General features: G+C 57.7%; 1 protein-coding gene across 8 annotated transcripts in view; it reads left to right on the forward strand.

The window, feature by feature from the left end:
- Positions 1-20,661, forward strand: part of BAIAP2 (BAR/IMD domain containing adaptor protein 2) — a 39,684-nt gene that overhangs the window by 5,604 nt on the left and 13,419 nt on the right. For all 8 annotated transcript variants that reach the window (XM_032129432.1, XM_032129430.1, XM_032129437.1 and 5 more), the window contains exons 2-6: positions 1,773-1,848; positions 3,698-3,784; positions 12,050-12,111; positions 12,394-12,465; positions 12,743-12,880. In XM_032129432.1, the coding sequence (XP_031985323.1) occupies positions 1,773-1,848; positions 3,698-3,784; positions 12,050-12,111; positions 12,394-12,465; positions 12,743-12,880 (435 nt within the window). The remainder of the gene's footprint in view (positions 1-1,772; positions 1,849-3,697; positions 3,785-12,049; positions 12,112-12,393; positions 12,466-12,742; positions 12,881-20,661) is intronic.

A 20,661-nucleotide genomic window follows, 5' to 3' on the forward strand; every position in this document is an offset into this window, starting at 1 on the left:
GGATGTGTCCGTGTCCCTGTCCCTGCCGTGGGCAGTGATCCCCCAGCTCCAGCCGCTCTGTGGGATAACCCAGGTAGATTTTCAACTGGAGTTAAACGTGATGTGGGCAGGATGGAGCAATCCTCGCCGGTGGTAATTAACTCCTGTGCAATTGGCTCCTACACGCTGGAGAACTCCTGGCTTGTTGCTACAGATTCATTTTCTCCTTTCACGCTGAGCACATCCACCAAACTGCTCTGAGCTGACCCAAAACAGCTTCCAAGGGCCCTGAGTTGTTGGCCTGCAGCCTTAATTAGCGGGGCAGCTCCTCATTAGCCTCGTCAATCATCTTCTGCCCTTTGCAGTTGTGGCTGGTGCTGTGAGGACCTGGGAGCTGCTGGGGACAGACTCTGGGGACACTGCAGCCATCCTCAGCCTGCTGCTCCCACCAGCCTCGTGCTCCTGGCAGGATAAACAGGATTTCTCCTGAAATACCGGCACTGGGCTGATGCCACTCCTCTGATGGGTGCCCCACACAGGGTCCTGCCCGGAGACCTAGGAAGGGCTTTTTGGAGCCAAGGAGGCTCTGGCTGAGCCCTGCACACGTGTGGAGAGAATTCAGCTGTCAGACTCAAGGGCCGGGCAGCAGGAACTGGGATAAAAATGCCTCAGGCAGAAAATGAGCTTTATAGTGTTCGGCCAGCCTCAGATGAGGTGACAGATGCTTAATCAGCTTATTCCCAGTAAGTGTCTGCCTGTCTTCCCTCCGCTGCCCGGGGTGGGACTCTGCCAGCAGCCTGTGGGTGCAGAGCCCCCATTCCCAGCAGGAATGCCCGTGGTGCATCCCTGCCTGGGGGCATTCAGGCTCTGAACTCTCATTTTCGGGTGGCACCTTGGTGGGAGGGTGTCCCCAAGGTGGGGCAGGGAATTGGGACCAGCTCTGGGGCTGGAACTGGACTTGATCCGGAGGATTCCCAGGAGAGAATGGAGGTTGTGCCTCTTCCAGGCTGGCTGGGATTGGTGTCGGGGTGAGGGCCCGGGCAGGGCGGGCTGTGGCTGTGGGGCCAAGCACACAAAGAGCCCTTCTTCTTCTCCCTGATCCGATTATTCCTTCCCCCATCTTAACTGAGGGCCTCGGAGCGAGGCAGGAAAAGCTCAGACAGCGCTGCCTGTGTTCAGCCCACCCTCTGGGCAGGTGGGCAGAGCCCCCGAGGGCTGAGGGACCCAGGTGTAACTCCGGGCATGTGGCCTCAGCGGGGCTGGCACAGCTCAGGGGGTGCTGGTGGCTTCCCTCTGGCTCACTCCTGGCTGCACATTTGGAATTCTGCTCTTCAGCCCTTCCTGCTCGTCCATGATGGGCTGGGCTGGTGCTGCTCTCCGTGGCCATCCCAGGAGTGGGACATCACCTGCCACCATCCCCCAGAGCTTGGGTCACCTCCCTGGTTGGTCTGAGGGCTGGGGCTGCCCCAAATAGCCACTTATAGTTGTTGTTATGGTTATTTTTGCCATATCTGATACTTTTCTGGTTGGGGCATTCACTTTCCTCTCCTGGGGAAGCATCTTGTGCTGAGGCACTGCAGAGCCCCCTCATTCTTGTCCCTCGTGGTGCTCAAACCCAGCTTGGTCCTCCTCAGTGAAGCTGCAGGATGGGGAAGGGTTCTGGGGCATCTTCTGGGGAGCTGGGAGGATTTTTTGCTCTCTCTTTGTGCTTATCAGCACAGAGCTGAGCATGGAGCTGTTCACTCCACTTCCCATCATCCCTGCTAATCCCAGCCATGTTCTCTTCCCTTTAGACGATCATGGAGCAGTTCAATCCCAGCCTCAGGAATTTCATTTCTATGGGGAAGACCTATGAAAAAGCCTTAGCAAGTAAGTGACACTGCGCTGTTGGCATGGTTGGTGCTGGAGTGCTGGGGGCTGCCAGGCTGCGGAGGGGGGAAAGCTGGGAAACCTTTGGTTTTTGTTGAAAATTTTCGGGTTTTTGTTGAAAAGTTCTTTGTTCCCGTGGGGAGGGAACGGGGAGGATGGTTCTTGGACCACGGTGGGATGTGCAAGGCTGTGGATATGGGAGGGATTCCAGGGAGAAAACGTTGGGAGGCAGCAGGGTAACGAAACACGTCTCCAAACAGTTCGTCTTTAAATGTTTGTTTAAAATACTGAGAACTGAGATTTTTAAAGAGGTGTTATTGAAATGTTTAAGTTGCCCAGAAGAACGAAGGAAAAAGCCTAAAAATCTTGATGGCAGCTCTTGATTGGGAATACAGGATCCTATTGGGAGCCATTAGGGAGGTGTAGATTTAAGTGATCAAAAGGAAGCTAGGAATTGATTAAACCCCAAAATGGACTATTTAAACTGGCTTTGTGCACTGCCTGGGCCCTCCTCAGCTGGGTTTTGAGGAGGTTTAAGCTTTGCTTGACCCAGAGCTGTGTTTTTCCAGGGAGGGCTCTGCTCCCTTCAGAGTTGCACGTGCCTCTTGGATTTTATTTTTTAATAATCCCAGTGAAAATGCCTGTGGGGGAGAGTCTCTCATCATCTTCAGCCAGTGGGGGGAAAACCACTTTGGTGTCTCATGCTCTTACGAGCCAGGGTTTGGGATCCGACTTCTGGGAAGGATCGCTGCTCATGCTCCTGCCTGCAGCGCGTTTTCCTTCCCCCGAGCCAGGTGAGGCTCCCGGCTGTTTCCGTGAGGATTCTTTCAGCCCTCCCCCGTTCCCGGGTGCCGGCGCTGCCCTGGGCGCCGCGTCCTGCCAGCGCTGGGCACTGGTTTGAACTGGGATTTAATGGATCACCCAGCCGTGACGGGGAAGTGCCCGTCCACCCCAGCCCGCTGCACTCTGCTCCCCGGGGAAGGGGCACAGGGCACCCCCACAGGCAGCAGCCTTTCCCAGCAACTCCCAGGGGTGCCAGCCGAGCGGGGTTCATGATTTGGGGGTGCTTTCCCTGCTGGTTCCTGCAGGGAAGGGGGCAGAGGCAGGGTCTGATGGGGGAACGGGTCACCCTTGGGACTATATTTTTTATTTATTCTTCTGAAGTATTCTACTGATAACTTAGCTTTAATTACCTGGGAGGTGGATCTGTTTACCCCGTGCCGCCCTCTCCCCCCAGCCACGGCATTTGGGATTCCCAGTGTGATCACTGGGTTTGCGTTTTTCTCACATCTCTGCTGTGAAAACGCTTTGGAGCCAAGGATCTTCCTGTAATTTTTAACTTGGCTTGGGTCATCCTTTCCCCTCGGATCCCTGCGCTGGGGGACAGCTGGAGGAAGTGCCGAACCCAGGAGCCAGAGCAGAGGCAGCGTTGGAAGGCTGGAGCTGGGGCTGTACAGCGTGTTCTGTGATTAGAGGAAACCCCCTGCTTATCTGATTAGAGTCAAGTGTGTAGCTGGAATGTCAACAAACAAGGCTGAACTATAATGAAAGTCTGTGATACTCAATTATTCCGCAGTGATTTCTCTGAGCAGCAGTAGCAGCCTGATGCTTGCACTGCAGTGAAAACCACCACAGTCCTGCATGTACCTTTTTTAATCCTAAATTACCCTGTAATCTCACTGCTCCAGCTTTCTTTGCTCACTTTTCCTCTGTTTGTTGTGTGGTCCTTCCCTGGGGGGTTAAGGCCCTTGAGGTAATACCTATTTTAGTGTCTAGCATCTCCTGAGTGCCCCAGAAGTTCTAACAGCCATTAAGGAGAATGTAACCTCCATTTCTTGGTGCTTTTTAGGCATGACATATGCAGCAAAAGGGTACTTTGATGCTCTGGTGAAGATGGGAGAGTTGGCCAGTGAAAGCCAAGGATCGAAAGAATTGGGTAAGTCCCCAGTTTGCTGCTAAATGGAGTTGCAGATTCCCAGGCCAGGAATGAAATGGATCTTTGGTGCTGCCGGGGAGAACAAGCTCAGTGTGGAGCTGCTCCTGCCTTGTCTCAGTGGTGGAAGTGTCTCTGTATTTACTGTTAATGCAGTTTGGAAAACCCCCTGGTACTCTCAGTGTCAGGGCTTTGGCTCGTGGCGTTTTTGGAGAGCAGCTTTTGGGGTGGTTTTGTCTTCCTTTGCAAAGGAGAAGCAGCAGATTTCGACCCGGCAGTGGGGCTGTGCTGCCCATCAGGGGCCTCTGGAGGGGAAAGGGAGAGGGAGGAATCTGGAGGGGGCAGGTTGGCTGCACTGGGCAGGGGCTGTGCTGGTGGAGGTCACCCCGTGTGTGGTGGGGCTGGGACTGTACCCTGCATGCACTGGAGCCTCCCTGTGCCACTGCCAGGGACTTGTGTTTGCTCAATCGATGGCAAACGTCACGAGCTGTGACGCTCGGTGCCTCCATCCCCTTTCTCACACTTATTTCTCCAGTAAATCCTTTGGGAGCTGCTTTCCCAGTCTCCCTATTGCCCAGACATGGCTCCTGTGTTCTCCCATCTCGAGCCAGAGGTGACCCTCCCGGCTCCCCCCATGGTTCGAGGTGATTCTCCCGCTCCCCTTGGGATGCTGCACTTTGTTAAGGCTCTCACAGAGTGAGATGGGCTTTGCTCTCGTGTCTGTGCAGTCCCAGGTGAACCCTTCCTCCCCCTCCTCCTCCTCCTCCTCCTCCCTCCTGCAGCTCTGGCTCAGCGGCGATGGCAAAGTGCTCATTAAAGCGTCTCTCTGGGGCAGGCAATTAGCAGGGAGGTTGAGCTGGAATGACTCTAAAGGCTGAAGGAGTCGGGGAGCAGCCCCTGGGCTCTGGATTTGGTGTCAGACCCCGCTCCCCCCAGCCCTGCTGCTGCCTTGGAGTTGTGCTGGGAAAGCAGTAAGTGTCTATGGAAACCGAGTCGTGGATTAAAGCTGCCTGGAGCAATCTGCTCCTGTTTAATAAATAAAACAAAGAGCCCTGTGTGCGCCGCGAGGGCTGTGCAGAGCCTGCGGGGAGCTGCTGCTGCCTCTCTGGGGCTGAGGGACACCCAGCTCTGCCCTCCAGGAAGGGAACTTTGGGGCAGCCCTATCAGGGGGCTGGAGCTTGGGGACCCCCTGCCCTGCTGGCTCTCCAGAGCAGCTCCAGGTTTGCTTGCACTTCAAACCTGGATTTGGCGACTTCTGGCCCTGGTTGCTCGCCAAAGGACAAGGGTTTGATGTCCTTAGTGCCATCTCCCCATGTGTGGCTCGAGTATTTTGGGGTTTAAAATGTTTCCAGATCACTGCTCCTTCCCCTCTTGGTGTGGACACACCTCAGGCAGGCTCCTGGCGGCTCCAGCTGCTCCTCAGCCCCGTGCTCTGTTGATCCTGCTGATATTTGCTGTGGCAGCTGCTCTGAGCAGGAGAAAGTTGAGATAAAATTTCTGGCTGCAGCTCGGTGGAGCTGATAACAGCTGGGACACAGCCCCCTCCCAGCAGATGTGTAAACAGGGGCTGAGAAATGTTCTGCGTGGGGGCTGTGCTCGCCAGAGGTGCAGGTTTTCCTGGGAACACCTTTGCCTTATCGCTCCCTGGGCTGGGAATGCCGATAGTGCCGGAAAGGAGCTCTGGGTTATTTCATTCAAAACGGTTTGGGCTGGAAGGGACCTTAAAGCCCATCCAGTCCCACCCCTGCCATGGGCAGGGACACCTCCCACTGTCCCAGGGTGCTCCAAGCCCCATCCAGCCTGGCCTTGGACACTCCCAGGGATGGGGAATTCATTTTAGAACAGTAAACAGGAATTCTCTTAATTGCTGCTTCCATTAATGTTGTGCCCCCCAGCTCCCTCCCTGAGTGGGATTTCCTTCCATTGGTTTATAGGGAAAACTGCTTCAAGATGTCAGCCAGGACCATGCGATGCTCTGGTCAGGATTGCAGCTTGTGTTTCCAGCCTCCATGGACAAAAACCTGAGATCCTTGTTTTTCCTCCAACACCCTCTCTTTCCTAACCTGGGTGCTTTCCTGGTGCCTTTCTGGGGCAGGAGGTGTCCCAGCCCTCTGATGGTGCTGCCCGTTTGTCCCATGGAACACGGAGCCCTCTGGAGCACTGCTCTGGGCTCAGCTGCTGGCTGCCCATGGGGCTGCTTAGCACTGTGCATTTTTCCTGAATTCCCCATCAGATTTTAGGAACCGTGTGTAGACGGGATAATCCCGTGTGGGAACGGAGAAGTGGCGATAACCACGCGCTTGAGCAGTAATCGGCTCTGGGGGCTGAGTTTTTGGGTGCAAGTGTCTGGTGGGGCTGTCTGAACCCCACTGCTGAGGTTTGGGGTGTGCAGAGTCGGGGCTTTGGGGTGTTCTTAACGCCAGTGATGCTCTGAGCAGGTCCAGGGTGGAGCTGTCCTTGTCCCAGAGCAGCAGAGGAGTCGCTTTGCTCTGTGCAGCTCCCTGCTGGCCAGTCCAGGGGTGGGATTAGGTCTGTGCCCACAGGTCCTTGACAGAGGCTCCTTGGGCTGTTCTTCACCCCCTTGATGGTTGTGGCAGTGACTCTAGGGCAGATGAGCTGGTGTGAGGAGCGTGTGTCTGACCAGGGAAGGCTTGTTCCCGGCTCAGTCCTGGAGTGGTTTGTAGCCCCTTCCAAGAAGCTCTAGCCTCATGCACGAGTCCTCAGGTGACTTTGGCCCTTGTCCAGCTCCTGCTTAGGTCCCTTGGATGCTGCTCAAAATGTCGTTTCTTTTGTCCTTCTTGAAAACTAGGCCATGACAAAGTCAGAGAAAGGGGCTTTTTTCTCCTGGTGAGCAGAGCTGGAGACATTTCCCCCGGGACGCTGGGGCCGAGCAGCACCTGCAGGAAACACCTCCAGGGCCGGAGGTGGATTCTGCGCAGCAGTTGTTTCTGGAATGCCCCTTGGATGGGTGAAGCTGCTCTGGGTGACACACAGGCTGTGAAAGGGCAGCACAGGCAGCAATTACTCAGCCATTGTTGAGCTGAAAGGAGTCCCTGGCACATAATGGCTTTTTATTTCCACAATAAAATCAGAGGTGGCACCGTCATGGCTTGGATGGGAAGGGACTTTACAGCTCATCCAGTGCCACCACCTGCCATGGGCAGGGACACCTTCCACTATCCCAGGGTGCTCCAAGCCCTGTCCAGCCTGGCCTTGGACACTTCCAGGGATCCAGGGGCATCCCTGAGCTCAGGCTCTGCCCTGCAGCTCCAGGTCTGTCCCGGAGGTTTGTGCTGCACCGGATCCTCTGGGAACAGGGATTAATCTGTTAATTGGATTTGTGGTTGTTTTGGGTCGATGCTTCCTGCAGCAGTGGAGGTGCAGATACAGATCCCACAGGTGCCAAAGGTCAGCGTGGAGCTCCGAGTGGGATCGGGGACTGCTGGAGCTGGTGGTGGCTGAGTGTGGTTTGGGACCAGCAGAGCTACTGGTGTCCACTGGGAAGCAGCCAGAGCAGTGCCCAGGATGACACGGAACTCCAGAAAATATTGTCCTGTGATTTGTGGCGGAGTGTCCCTGCAGTGAGGTCCCTCTGCTGTGCAGGTGAGCTCCTGGCTGGGAGCCGAGATCTTTTTGCTCGATCCTTTAAATTTGGGCTTAACAATGCACTTAACACCTTGTGGGTGACAGCTTTGTGCCAGTGGAAGAAAGGAAGCTGCAGGAATGGGCTTGCTAAGGGTGCAGAAATACAAGACAGTCCTCTCACAGCCTTCTGCTGCCTCGGGATGGGGCTTTTCCACTGCCTCCATCCCTCCCATGAGGAGCAGACGGCCAAGGCTCGTTCTCACCAACCTGTGTTTGGTACATGGTGGTGGAGGGTTGTAAATGAGCATCTGTGAGGACCATGTGGCCTGGCTGGGGCTCCCAACGTGTGGCAGATGTGTGTAACGTCTGGGTTTCACCTTCCCTGGTGATGGTGACAACTTCCAGGATTCCCACCTGCCGTGTGCCCCGGCACTGTGCCTGGGAAGGATCCTGCAGGGATGCTCCCTCCTTCTGGGGGAATGGAGGGGTCCCGTGTGTGTCCATGGGCTGGTTTCTGCCGTCCATCAGCAATGGGGGGAGCTTGGCAGGTTTGAGGAGCGGTTTTGGCGGGGTGTGTGGCCAGCTCCAGGTCCTGGAGGTGTTTGCTTCCCCTCTGGAGCCGCCGGTGCGCCGGAGGGATCGGATCACGTGGGGCCAGGTGGGCCGTGTGAGGGTGTGTTCTCTGCTAATTAACCCAGTGCCACCAGTATAGCTCCTGCCAGAGCAGCTGGGCACTGGGCACTCACTGGTGTGTGCATCCTGGTACAGATCCGGGACTGGCCCTCAGCCAGGGGGAGCGTGGGGGGCACGGAACATCCCGGTCTCTGATGTACCCCTGGTGAAAGTGTCAGTGGCAAGCCTGAGGGAGCCAGTTACTGGGAACTGGGAACCCAAGCCGGGGTGCCTTGGGAAGCTTCTGCTTTCCGCTTTACCTGGTCTCTTAATAAACAAATGCAAGACGCCTTAAGCTGTGCCAGGCGGGGCTGGAGCGGCGCTGAGCTCGAAGCGCTGACGAGTCGCTGATGAATTATCAGCACATCGCCCAGTCCTCTGGGGCTGGCAGGAGTGAAACCGTTGTGGAGAGGAAAGAGATGAGTCAGCGTGGAGAAGCTGATTGTTTCCCCACACTCGTCTCCTTCCCCTGCACGCGGATCTTCCCAGCACACGGATCTTCCCCGCTTGTCACACGGAACGTCGGCACTCGCGGATCAGAGCCTCGGCCGGCTGAGGCGCGGGGCTGGAATTGCTTCTCCCTGGCACCTGGGAGCTGCTTGGGCTGGGTCTATGAGCCCGGGTCACGATGTGCTGGTGTGAGGGGAAGAGCCAAAAACACTGCAGAAGCTTTCAGTGGAATAGTTTAGGTTGGAAAAGCCCTCGAGATCACTGAGCCCAGCCGCTGACCGAGTCCACCATTAACCGTGTCCCCGAGTGCCACCTCTCCCTGCACTTGGTTTTGCCTTAAATCTGGCTGCATCCGATCTTCAGCACCGAGGTGTTGTGTGAGCAGGGTTATTGCTGGCTGGTTTTCAGGGGATGTGCCCAAGCCCTGACCCTGGGAGCTGAGGCAGCCACGGTGCTGCTGGTGGGTGATGATGTGGCTGGTGGGAGATGGTCCCCTGGCCCCTGGCCACCATCTCCTGCTGCCCTTGCAGGACAGCCTGGGTTGCTCCAGCCCTGCACCAGCATCAGCATGTTCTGTCTCTGAGCAATCTGGCTCCTTGATTAATGCATAGTTGGTATTTTTATTTAAAATGGCCCGTATCCTGTTTTAGAGGGGGGTCAAAAAACAGCCTTGAGTCTCAGGCAACTCCAAAGCAAACCCCCCCTAAGAGCTGGGTTCCCACTGCTACACCTTCTGGAGGGGCAGCTGGCTCCCGTGGTGCCAGCAGGGATGGGAGGGATGTGGAACAACCTGTTTGCCCGTTGTGGGCTGGGTGTGGAAGGGAAGGGCCCACAATAGCTCCTATAGTTCTGCTCCCAGAACGATACTGTGAGTCAGCCGCAAACAGCAGCTCCTCCTCCCCGCGTGCTCGGCAGCCTGCGGGGAGGGGAGAAACCCCGGCTCTGCCTCCTGCCCTTCCCCGGCTCTCTTAGTACCTCTGGGTGTGGGTGAGATGCTTCACCCGGGGGTTCTTCACCTGCAGGATGTGTGTTTTGGCAGCTCGGTGCAGCTCACGGGGTGACCTGAGCTGCTGTCCCGCTGCGCAGTGGGAGTTGAGGTGTTCAACTCGCAAATCCCTCTGGCAGCCGCTGCGGAACGCCCGTGGCGTGGGCGGCCGTGCTGCTGCCAGGGCGTGTGCCCTGTGCCGCTGAGCTCCGTGCCCTGCTCCCCCCAGCATTTCACGGTGGTACCCCTGGCACAGTGCCACGGATTCTTTTCCCAGCCAGGTTTTGGGATATTGAACCTTTCCAGCTGCCGTGGTATCCCTTAGTCACAGTTTAGCTTCATCCCTGCAGCTCTGGGTTGGCTTTGGGGCGAGGTGTCTGTCGGAGTCTCACACGGTCTGTAGGTTTTTGTGAAGCAGCTCACGGCGTGCGGCTGTCGGGGTGTCAGAGGTGCTCTGTGGGAGTTCACACCGTGCTGCTGCTGGTTTTAGGGGATTTAGTTCAAATCCTGCCACCCAGCTGGGCTTCCAGTGCTGGCAGAGGCTGGGGAGAGGCTCCAGAGGAAGCTCATGAGGATCCAGGCGGGCGTCCAGCTGCCTTCCTGCACCATCCCTGCTGCTCCGGGGGCTCACCTTGGGCTCGTGGTGCTGGGCTGAGCACAGGGGGGACAGCAGTGTCCCCTCTCCAGGCTGGCACACAGCGAGGCTGTGCTGTGGGAAAGGCTCAGTGCGCTGCTGGCTTTGATGTGGGGCTGGAACGCCCCGATGGGAGCCAAGGGGGTGGTGGTGGAGGAGAAATAGAACCCAAAGATTGATATCGGTGCTGAGAGACGCACCATGAGCCGCCCCGGCTGCTGGGAATGGGCCAGTTCCCTGGGAGAGGAATGTGGGAGGGGGACAGAGCCCTCTTGTCCCAGCGCAGGGGTACCCAGGGCTGGGTTTGGGGATATGGATGTTATTTCTGGGTGCCCCAGTCCCCGCGCTCTCGGGTGGGTCAGGAGCTCAGTGACGGTGACCAGAGCTCCCAGCCAGCCCCATGCCGGCACTCCAGGGATTCCCACTCCAGCCAAACGGGAAGGGAGAGGGACAGGGGGGTGGTGCAAGCTTTGGGAATAATGAGAGAGCCACCCTTGCATTGATAGCCCTGACAAAGCCAGCTCGGTGTGACGTCAGGGCCTCCTTACAGTGGGAATTCAGGCACTTCCCACCATTGAGCTGTCACAGCCCAAGCCAGAGCGATTTCCTGGCGCTCCTGTGGTGGTGACCCCTTGCCTGGACCTCTCTGCTCTCGTGTGACGCTGCAGACGTGTGTGGTGGCTGGGTGTGAGTGTTCCCCTTGGCTCAGCACCTGGAGAACCGGCTGGAAAAGTCGCGGCCAGCTCGGTGGAAATTTCGGCACGCGGTTTCCTTGTGGGGAAGGAGCAGAGCTGTTGGCTCTGCCATCTGGTCACCTCTCTCTTTGTGGGGGTGCCCTGGGCATCGCTGTTCTCTCAGGGGGCACAGAGGGATGGTGGCCCTGCCAGCAGCCGGTGCCACAGCCGGTTCTGTCACTGCGGCAGAGGGGCCGGTGCCTGCCAAGGGATCGGATTTTAATGTTTGCAGAAGGGCTTGAGACATGGTGTATAGTGCAAAGTACGAATTGCTCCAGCCAGGAGAGCAAAGAAATGTTGAGGCAGGTTGTTCCTGGTCAGCTGGGGGTGTTGACCCTCGGGTGGCTCATGGTCCATGTGCCCAGGCATGTGGGGGGACATGGGGGGCCAGGCTGGAGCTGGGGCTGGCACCAACTGTGCTGGGTGAGGGTCCCACTTGTTCCCTTGCCCCAGTGAGATGCCGGCTTTCATTTGCAAACAGCTCCACAGAGGTTGGGAGCCTCTTGGGAAGCTGCAACCTGCCATGCTGGAAGGGAAAGCTTCCAAACTCAGCCCTGAAAAGAGCTGACACAGCTGGGCTGTCCCCAAGGCGCGCTCTGATCCAGGACAGGGCTCTTAGTGCTGGCTCCATTCCTAAAAGATGCTCCCGTGTGTGTGTCTGGCTCCAGCCACGCTGGGGCTTCTGCTGAGCCAGGACACGGCCCTTCCTCCAGAACAGCACTGGGTGTGGGGCTGGAGTCCTGCACTGGAAAAGAAAAATTGAAGGAAGTGGCAGAACAGAGCTGGGGTTCCTTGGCTGCAGTGGGGATCCCTCGGCCCACGACAGTGGCAGCCCTGGCTCAGGCCCTGGGGCCAAACAGGTCTGGTGGTTTTGAGGCAAGCAGCACCCCAGGGCTCAGCCCCGTGTCCTGTGACCTGCACCGAGTGCCAGGGCTGTGTCTGTCCCTGTGCTGTGCCTGGGGAACAAGGGCTGCCCCTGGTGCTGGGGTCCTGCTGCTGCTCGTCCTTGCTCCCCTTCCTGCTGCACAGCGTTTCCCTGTTTGTCCAAGTGTCTCAGGTGAGCATTGTCTCACTGCAGCTCCCCAAAGGTGGGCGTGGGGGGTACTCCAGGAGCCCCCTGGGTCTGGCTGGGGACCCCTCCTTGCCAGCAGGGTGCTGCCTGCCCCAGCCCCGGGGCCTCAAACCCCTCCTGTGTCTTGCCTCTGCAGGGGACGTGCTCTTCCAGATGGCAGAGGTGCACAGGCAGATCCAGAACCAGCTGGAGGAGATGGTGAGTGCCCAGCCTGGTGTGCCGGGGTCTCTGTTGGTGCAAGTGCTTTTCCATGCCATGTCCAGATGACACCAGCCCCTCTGACATGGATTTGCTGAGCTCCGAAGGGTCTGCATTGCTTGGGCATCCTCTTCTGCCCTGCTGGGCCCTCTCTGAGTCTGTCCCTTGCTGCTCTCAGCCTGTGCAGCCCCGCTCCAGTGCCATCCCTGGTGCCATCTGCTGCTCCCCAGGCAGGCTCTGCCAGCCCTCCACAAGCACCGTGTGTTTTCTTTCTCTCTGCAGCTCAAGTCCTTCCACAACGAGCTCCTGACGCAGCTGGAGCAGAAGGTGGAGCTGGACTCCCGGTACCTGAGTGTGAGTTATGTGTGTGTGAGTCTGGCACAACCCTGGGCTTGGGCATCCCTGGGTGTCCCCCATCACCTGCTCCCTGCTCGGGGACGTTGTGTCCTGCCACGGCTCCTGCCCCTGGTTCCAGACTGTCACACATGTCACCACGCACAGGACAGCGTTGGTCCCTGTTTGCTCTCTGGGCCTTGGGGATCCCCCTTTTCCAGGGGCTCTGCTTGTTTCTGTCACCCCTTGGCAGCAGGAGCTGTGGCCAAAGCTCAGAACTTTCTCCTGTCGCATCCAGGCTGCGCTGAAGAAATACCAGACAGAGCAGAGGAGCAAGGGGGACTCCCTCGACAAGTGCCAGGCAGAGCTGAAGAAACTTCGCAAGAAGAGCCAGGGCAGCAAGAACCCGCAGAAGTACTCGGACAAGGAGCTGCAGGTAGGAGCCCGGGCTGGGGGCACGAGCAGCGGGTGGGGGGACACGGGTGGGTGTTCGGTGCTGCCCGTGGGGTGGCTGGGCTGTGGCAAACACCTGGGGAAGGGTTTGCTGCTCTCTTTAGAGGAAGGGGCGCGGCAGCTTTAGGGGTGCCGCTGGGCTGGGGGGGTGTGGATGGCAGGGGGTGGCAGCCAGCGGTGGGAACGGGCTGTTCCCGTGGCCACGCTGCAGAGTGCGGCTGGAGCTGCCCTCTCTGACCCTGCTCCATCCACCGCTCCCGCTGCTTTTCCCCTTTGCCTTCATGAATGACCCCAACGGATCATTAATTCCTGCCGTGCCTCATCTACCGTCCCCAGGAGGCTGTTTTCTTGTGTGTTTTCCGTGCCTGTGCCCCTTCCCCCGCCCGCGGGGGCGGCGCTGGGGGCGGCTGCGGTGAATCAGCGCGGTGTGATGCGTGTGGGCACCGCGCTCGGGGGCCGGGGTCCCTCCGGGGGCTGCGCTGAGGGGTGGGCACGGCGGGGAGTCAGAGCTCCCCACAAAGGGAGAGGCGGGGTGGGGTCTCACTGAGGAGCATCCAGGGCACGTCCTGGCAGTGCAAGGGGCTGTGGCACTCGGGTCTCCGGCGGATCCCACTCGGGTCCCCGATGGATCCGCAGCAGGAGTTTGTGTCCTCTGCACTTTGCAGACTTCACTTTGAGCTTTGCCCCGAGCATGGCTGATCCAGGCAGACTTGCAGGGGTAATTGATGCACCAACATGCCCTGGCTGACAGTCGAGTGCTGCTGCCACGGAACAATGGAGGCACAAGTGGTGCTTGGAAAGGGGAAGATGAATTCATCTTGTCTCCAGGGCAGAGGGGTGTGTGTTGTTTCTTCACACATCAGAGATCTGTGTCTGCTGAAGGAGATCTGCACACTGGTGGCACTTTGCTCGTGGGGGTCAATTTAATGGCATTTAGTGGCATTTAGTCTCCAGCAGAGAGTTACAGTGAGGTTTGTGCTGGGGAAGTGACATCCTTAATTGCACTGAAATTTGGGAAATGGTGCTGTGGGTCAGAACAAGCACTGAAGGAGAAGAATGCAGCCGCTGTCATCCGCCGTGGTTTGGCCTGTGGGTTCTGTGTGGAGCCAGGACTCTGGGAGGTGCTGGGGCGGCACAGCCGGAGCGGGGCTGGGAGGTGCCAGAGCAGGGCTGGAAGGTGCCAGCACACACTCCTCTGTGTCCAGCCTGCTGTGGCGGGGGCTCTGCTGTGTTCTCCAGGGCTGAGCAGCTGAAACCACTTCTGAGCATGGCATCTCCACAAGTCCCAGCTTTGAAATTCCAGCTGAGTGAGAAAAGCCCTGTCAGGCCCCGAGCCCGGCGTGGGGGGACACGGGGATCAAACCTCTCTTCCCCCCACCTGCAAGAGCTGCTGACAGGGACAACAGAAGGGAATTGCTGCCAGAGCCAGCCCTGTCCTGCCAAACCCTGGGGCAGGGATCCCCCTCCCACACCCCGAGCCGGAGGAGGAGGGAATCCGTGGGGCAGCCCTGTTAGCACAGCTCTCCGGGCAGGGAAACGGGATCAGACGCTCATTCCCTTTAATCTTTCAGCAGTAAGTATTTAGGAAGTGCTTATCTCCGAAAAAGCCTTATGATGGCTTTTGAGCTTACAGAGCTATGAGCCCCTTCCAAGTCAGAATATGCCGTGACTCCGTGGCTGCTCTGCTGCGCTCGGCGGGGGTTTGCCGTGCCTTAGATCTAAATACAAAGTTAAAATTGCTGAATGCAGCCGGGAGGGAAGTTCCCCTCTCTTCTCTGCTGACTGCAGAGCTGGTGTTTCCTCTGCAGAAAAAGAGTGTTTGGGGCCACCCCCGACGCTGCTGTTACTTCTGCCTGGGCATTGGAGAGTGGGGGGATTGCAGCAACTGGGGTCCAGCCTGGAAGTGTGTGGGTGTTGGTGCTGGCCTGAGGAGAGAGCCTTGTTTGGGGCTTTGAGGAGCTGAAACCAGGTTTGAGTGGATCAGGAGCATCTACAGAGCTTTGTGGGGCTTTGCTTTTCTCAGCCTGGTTAAAGCAGAGCAGCCTGGTTTGCTGAGCTGGCCCAAAGCCACCCCTGTGGCCACTTGCCAAACCCCTGGTGGTCTCCTCAGAGATGCTCCAGCACCTGGGGATGGTTTTGGAATGCTGACAGCTGCACCAGGCTGGTGCCTGGGGACCACAGACCCATCAGCCAGGGCTGGCTGGAGTCTCCTAATGGGCTGTGGCTGGTTCCTTCTCTCCCTGTGGGAGAAGCTGCTGTTGGTGGAAGTGTCACCTCCTCCAAGGCAGCAATAACATCTTGCTCTTCTGAAGGCTCATCCCTGTGAAGCTGCTGGAGCAGCCGCCAGCCAGGAGTCTGATGCTCTGTCATCATCTTCCTCCATATTTAATGCTCCGGGAAGCAGAGCTGCTCCGTTCTGCCTCTTCACCACTTGTGGAGTGACCACATCTTGTCATCACCTGCCAGTGAGATGGGTGGGTGAGACGCGTGGTGGAAGCAGCAGGACTGTCCTGCAGGGACCTCCAGGTTTATGTAACATTTGTCAAAGTGAGAGCGGGTTTGGGGCCATCCAGGCTCTGGTTTTGGCAGAGGACAGCCCTTGTCTGGGCAAGGGCACCAGCGTGGCTGTGTCTCCACACTCTCCTAGATCAATCAGAGAGCCCAGGGCAGCAGCCCAAACATCTCACCTGTTTCATTCAGATGTTCCCCCTTTATAGAGCAGAAATAAATACTGGAGTTCAGCAGGGGCTGCGCACAGCAGTGGCTGGGGAGCAGCAGCTCTGCAGCAGGGGGTTGAGGAGGTGTGATGCTCACAGACTCTTGCAGGAGGCTTCTCCTGAGCTGCATCAGCCCCTCGTTGCATGGAAAGAGCTGGTCCAGGCGCGTCTGCAAGTCCCACATCACCTGGCCACTGTCTCGTGCTGGTTTTATGGAGTTTCCCAGACGAGGATGAGTGTTGCAGCATTAAGTGGCTGAGGAATTAAAACACCTCGTGGTTTGCAGCCCAGACGACTCACGTAGCTCTAAACCATCAGCTCCAAGTGCCATCAGTGATTTCCCAGCTCCCAAGCCCTGTCTGTCCTGCTCAGGAGCGATGCTGTGGTTGGGGGTTGTTGCTGCTGAATGTCACAATAAGCCAGGCTTTTATTCCTTATGGATCAGTCCCGAGCTGCTGTTCCACATGAGGAGTGAGGGTTGAGAGCTGCCTGCCTCACGTGGCTCATCTTCCTTGTGGAGTGACTGAGATGGGGCTTGACCTGTTTTGAAAACTGGGAGAACAAACCAATTCCATTCACTTCACATCTCTGATGAAGAAGAATGAAAACAATATTAAGATTAAACAATCACCAAGGAAGCTCAAGTGCTGTAATTTCATTAAAGGCTGGTTGTGATCAGGCCATGAAATCAAGGTCATGATGGGTTTGAGACCTGGATTGAATCAGCAGCTCAGCAATGAAGTTATGTTGGTTCAAAGTATTTATCAAATCATATTAGCACTGTGAGCAATTGGATTTCTGCATCGTGCTGAGATGAAACTGGCTGTAATTCAGCAGTGCTGGGGCTGGGTGTTTGCCCTGAGAGGCTGTGCCTGGCCCAGGTGCCAGTGGGTGACCCGGGGTGGGCAGTGGGGGCTGAGCTCAGCCTCTGCCCACACCTACCCCTGCTCCCATGGGAACCTTTTAAGCATTAAGTACCACTGTGCCAAATAACCTGGGGGGGTTTATAAACTTTTGTCATTGAAACCTCATTGGGATATTCCCATCAGGAGAAATAATTTTAGGTGTAGGTCAGGAAGCTCCAAATGACGCGGAGTTTGCACAAACCGGGTTACGAGGTTTATGTGAAAGTCAAACAGGGAAGGACTCAAAGCTCAGCAGCTCCAGGTCACTCTCTCCAGGTTTGAAGACATGTGCTCAACCCAGCAATAGAAGAAAAGCCCCTTCCAGTATCTAAAGGGGCTCCAAGAGAGCTGGAGATGGACTTTGGACAAGGCCTGGAGTGACAGGACAGGGTGGAATGGCTTCCCACTGCCAGAGGGCAGGGTTAGATGGGATATTTGGGAGAAGTTATTCCCTGTGAGGAGGGTGAGACCCTGGCACAGGGTGCCCAGAGATGCTGTGGCTGCCCCATCCCTGGAAGTGTTCCCTGGAAGTGCCTATGCAGCTCAGGGCTGTGTCATGAGCGTTTGGGTACCAAACCTGTGCACTGAGCTGCTGCTCCGGGCTGTTCCCGTATTGAGGGAATGTTTTAGGCAGGAGAAGGTGAAGCGCCTGCAGAGCTGGCTGGAGCCAGTCCCTGCTGCTTTGCTCTCTGAATTTTATGTAACATCACATGTGAGCGTGGCTGGGGCCGGGCAGGAGCAGGGCAGGGCTGTGGCTGCTGCAGATGTGACCATAACGAGGGGAGACAGACCTTCCTGGGGGAGGAAGGCAGCCCGGCATCCCTGGAGTGCCCTGACTCTTGGGGTTGGCTCCCCAGGATCCGCTCTGAGTTTGCCATCACCTTGGATAACCATCAGCAGCCGTGTCCCAGCATCCCCACGGAGCTCTGGCTGCGGCCAAGCGGGGGAGGCTGGTGGGCAGCACATCAGGGGCCGGGGCCGTCCCTTCTCCAGGCTGGGGATGCTGGTGCTGTCCCGGGCAGGAGGGGTTTTCCCCTCCCTGGGAAAGGTGCAGGGCTCTGCTGTGCCTGTGTGGTCCCGGGGGGCTCCTGTGGCTTTGCAGGCTCCGTGTCCCTGCAGAAGGCAGGGAAATGTGTTTGGGCTCCCGTGGTGACCAGTGCTGGCCATTCCTTGCTGTGGGACTGGTGCTTTATTTGCTGTATTACAGGAGAGGTTGGGTGAGGGCTCATCCCGAGCTCTGCTCTCCTTCCCGGCTGTGGAAGAGCCTCTGATACCCCCGGGCTCAGATCCAGCATTGCTGTGCCTGGCTGGACACACCAACCTCCCTCCCTCCCTCCCTCCCTCCCTCTGTGACACACTTGGGTCGTGTGTGGGGGCTGCAGGAGCCAGGAGGGGACAGAGCCTCCCCCGAGGCTGCTCCAGGGCCTGCCAGCTGCCTCGCAAGGAGCAATTTCTGGGAATGAGGAAAAGCTGTCAGGGCTGAGGATCCCTGGCTGCTTGTTCGGCTCATTTTGCCTCTGTGCTGTGGTGGGGTTTCAGCAGCTTTGCCTTGAGTCTGTTCCCCGGCTCAGACGCTCTTTCCCCTGCTGATCAGCCTAACTTTTATTTTATCCCATTACTTTCTAGCTTTTCTCCCTCGTGGTTCCCTAAACAAATCCTCCCTTCTCTCCGTGTTTACCCCTTCCAGGTATTTCAGCCTGCTGCATCGATCCAGCACAGTCCTCTCTCTTCCCTGACCTTTCCTTTGTCTTTTCCCCCTGCTCTGTGCCGCTGGTCCTGGCCAATCCGTCCTTGGGATGAGAGCTGGAGCTGGCGTGGTGGCACAGCCCCTGCCTGCTCTGCATCCCTCCTGCTGCTGGGTAGAAGGTGCCTGCCACATGCTCCCCTTGGTTTTCTGGTCCCAAAACTCACGGCTGTGGTGTGCTGGTGACCCCAGGGCAGCTCCTCTTGTCTCTGGGGCTGATCCTTTGCTGGGGCTGGTCCTTTGCTCGGGCGGGTCAGTGCCAGGCACACTAAGAAGGATCTGTAGTGATGATGTCTATGGCAGAGCTCAGCGTTGCCCTTGGCTCGTGTTCCCTGTGTTTGCACGTCCCTGGCTGGGAGGGAAGGTCTGAACTGATTTCCCAGCGAGGCTGTGCTTATCAAAGGCGCGGCTGGAGCTCGGTGCTGCTCCACCTGCGCTGACAGCAGCGTGTGCTCCACACAACTCGGGGCTTGGCACTCGCAGCTGCTCTTTGATCTCCACCCCCCGAGCTGTCGCTGCGGCGCTGGGGAGGCGGCAGCGCTCCGTGCCCTGGCTTTCTGTGCGGGACGGCAGCGGCCGCTCGAGCTGGGGCTTGGCAGCAGCCCCGCTCCCTTTTCATCTGCTCGCGTTCCTGCCTCTCCGTCTGAGCCGCGGGGGTCACTCGGTTCGGCTTGGCGGCGGGGACTGCCCGGCGTGCCTCCAGCACCGCTCGTGTGCCCGGCTCTGGGGGTCCGGGGTGCCCCGGGAGCGGGCAGGAGCCGCGGCTCCGCCTGCCCGGCCCTCGGCAGCATCCCGTGCCAGAGCCGCCGCTGTGTGCTGACACCGCTAATTAGGTCAGCGGCTCCCGGTGAATTGGAAGTGGCTGCGGGAGGCGGGGGGGGGCGGCACGGGGGAGTTATTTGAGGCCTCTCCAACCTAGAAACCCAGAAAAGATTTTCTGGAGCTGTTGGGTGGCTCTGGTGTGTGCTCTGGCTCTGGGCACGACCACCGTGCTGGCTGCCTCCCTGCCTGCTCGGGTCACAAATGGGTTTGTTTTTTACCTCCTTCTGGGAGGGAATTTTATTTAGACGATTCTTAAAATGTGAATTTGAAGCTGACAGCCTCAATCAAGGTCTCAATTTACACTGCCATGCTTGAATGGTTCGTGCTTGTCAGTGGGGTCTTGGGGAGGCTGCTGAGCCCAAGCACATGGAGCCTGGCAGGGAGGCCCCTTCCCCCAGCCCTTTCAGGGCATCAGGTCATGCCAAGCTGAGAAGGGTGTTTGGCTGTGGTTCAGAGTGTGGGGTGGCTGAGATTTCCCCCATTCCTGAGGAAGGGGGACCTGAGCAGCAGCCCTGAGGTCCTGGTGGGCACCTGGCTGCAGGTGAAGCCTCACGCCTGGGTAAGACAGAGCTTCCTCCTCCTTGGAGTGCAGTCCCAAGATCTTACACTGTGCTTTGTGTGTTACTTTCCCCCCGTGCATCTGGCGTGTTTAACAGGCTTTTTTTATTTAAATTTGCCTTTCTGGGCGTTATCTGAAAGCCCACTGTCATTCTGAGCAAACCCAAACTGAAAACCACCTCGTGAACAAGGAGTGTCGCTCGCCATTTTGTGATGGAACAACGTGTAAAATCAAGGCTCTGGGTAAATCAATGGCACACGGAGCATATTTACATAAAGTATATAAAGCTCTGAGTACTAAGTTTGGAGCGTGGGCTCTGCGCTCGCGGAGCGGCGTGTTCCGACTGGCTGAGACAAGCCTTTCCTGAGCACAGGAATTAGCAGGAGCCTTGCAAAACCAGCCTGCGAGCAGGGATGTAAATAAGGCTTGTACCTGCGTATTTAAATCCTGGTGAAAGCCGGAGCTCTCACGTACTAAGATCAGGGTTTCTCCCTGTGTTGTGGTGTGTCTGGGCTGGAGCCGTGCCCGCCTGCCGTGCCGGGGCACGGCACTGCCTGACCCAGGGATGCTGATCCTGCAGGGAACCGCGGCGGGATGGGCCTCGTGCTGCTGAACCAAATTAGCTGGAGCTGAGCTCTTTTCACTCCTCACCTTCTCGTTCTTGATGGCCCAGTTAGTAAATTAAGCAGGATGAGTTTTGGGCATCGGGGTCTGTGTGTGCTCCTGTGCTCCTGCTATTTCAGGTGCTGTCAGGGTTGCGGTTTCCTTCCAGAAATGGGGCTCTGCAGGAGGGGGAGCGTTGTCCTGCCCCTTCCCCTGGGATAGGAACTTGTGGAGCTGTGTGGGCAGGGGGACTTGGTCCATCCCGGGCATAGCAGGGCTGTGCTGGAGGGGCCGGGTGCTCTCCAGGCTGGCACTGGGGCATCCATCCCCCGGCTCCCACCACTGCTGCCGGGCTGGTGCCTCTGGGCTCTGTCCCTGTGCTGTTCCCAGGCTAATAATACCCGGGAGGAGGCG

Source organism: Corvus moneduloides, chromosome 19, assembly GCF_009650955.1.
Source record: "Corvus moneduloides isolate bCorMon1 chromosome 19, bCorMon1.pri, whole genome shotgun sequence".
Classification (NCBI taxonomy): domain Eukaryota; kingdom Metazoa; phylum Chordata; class Aves; order Passeriformes; family Corvidae; genus Corvus; species Corvus moneduloides.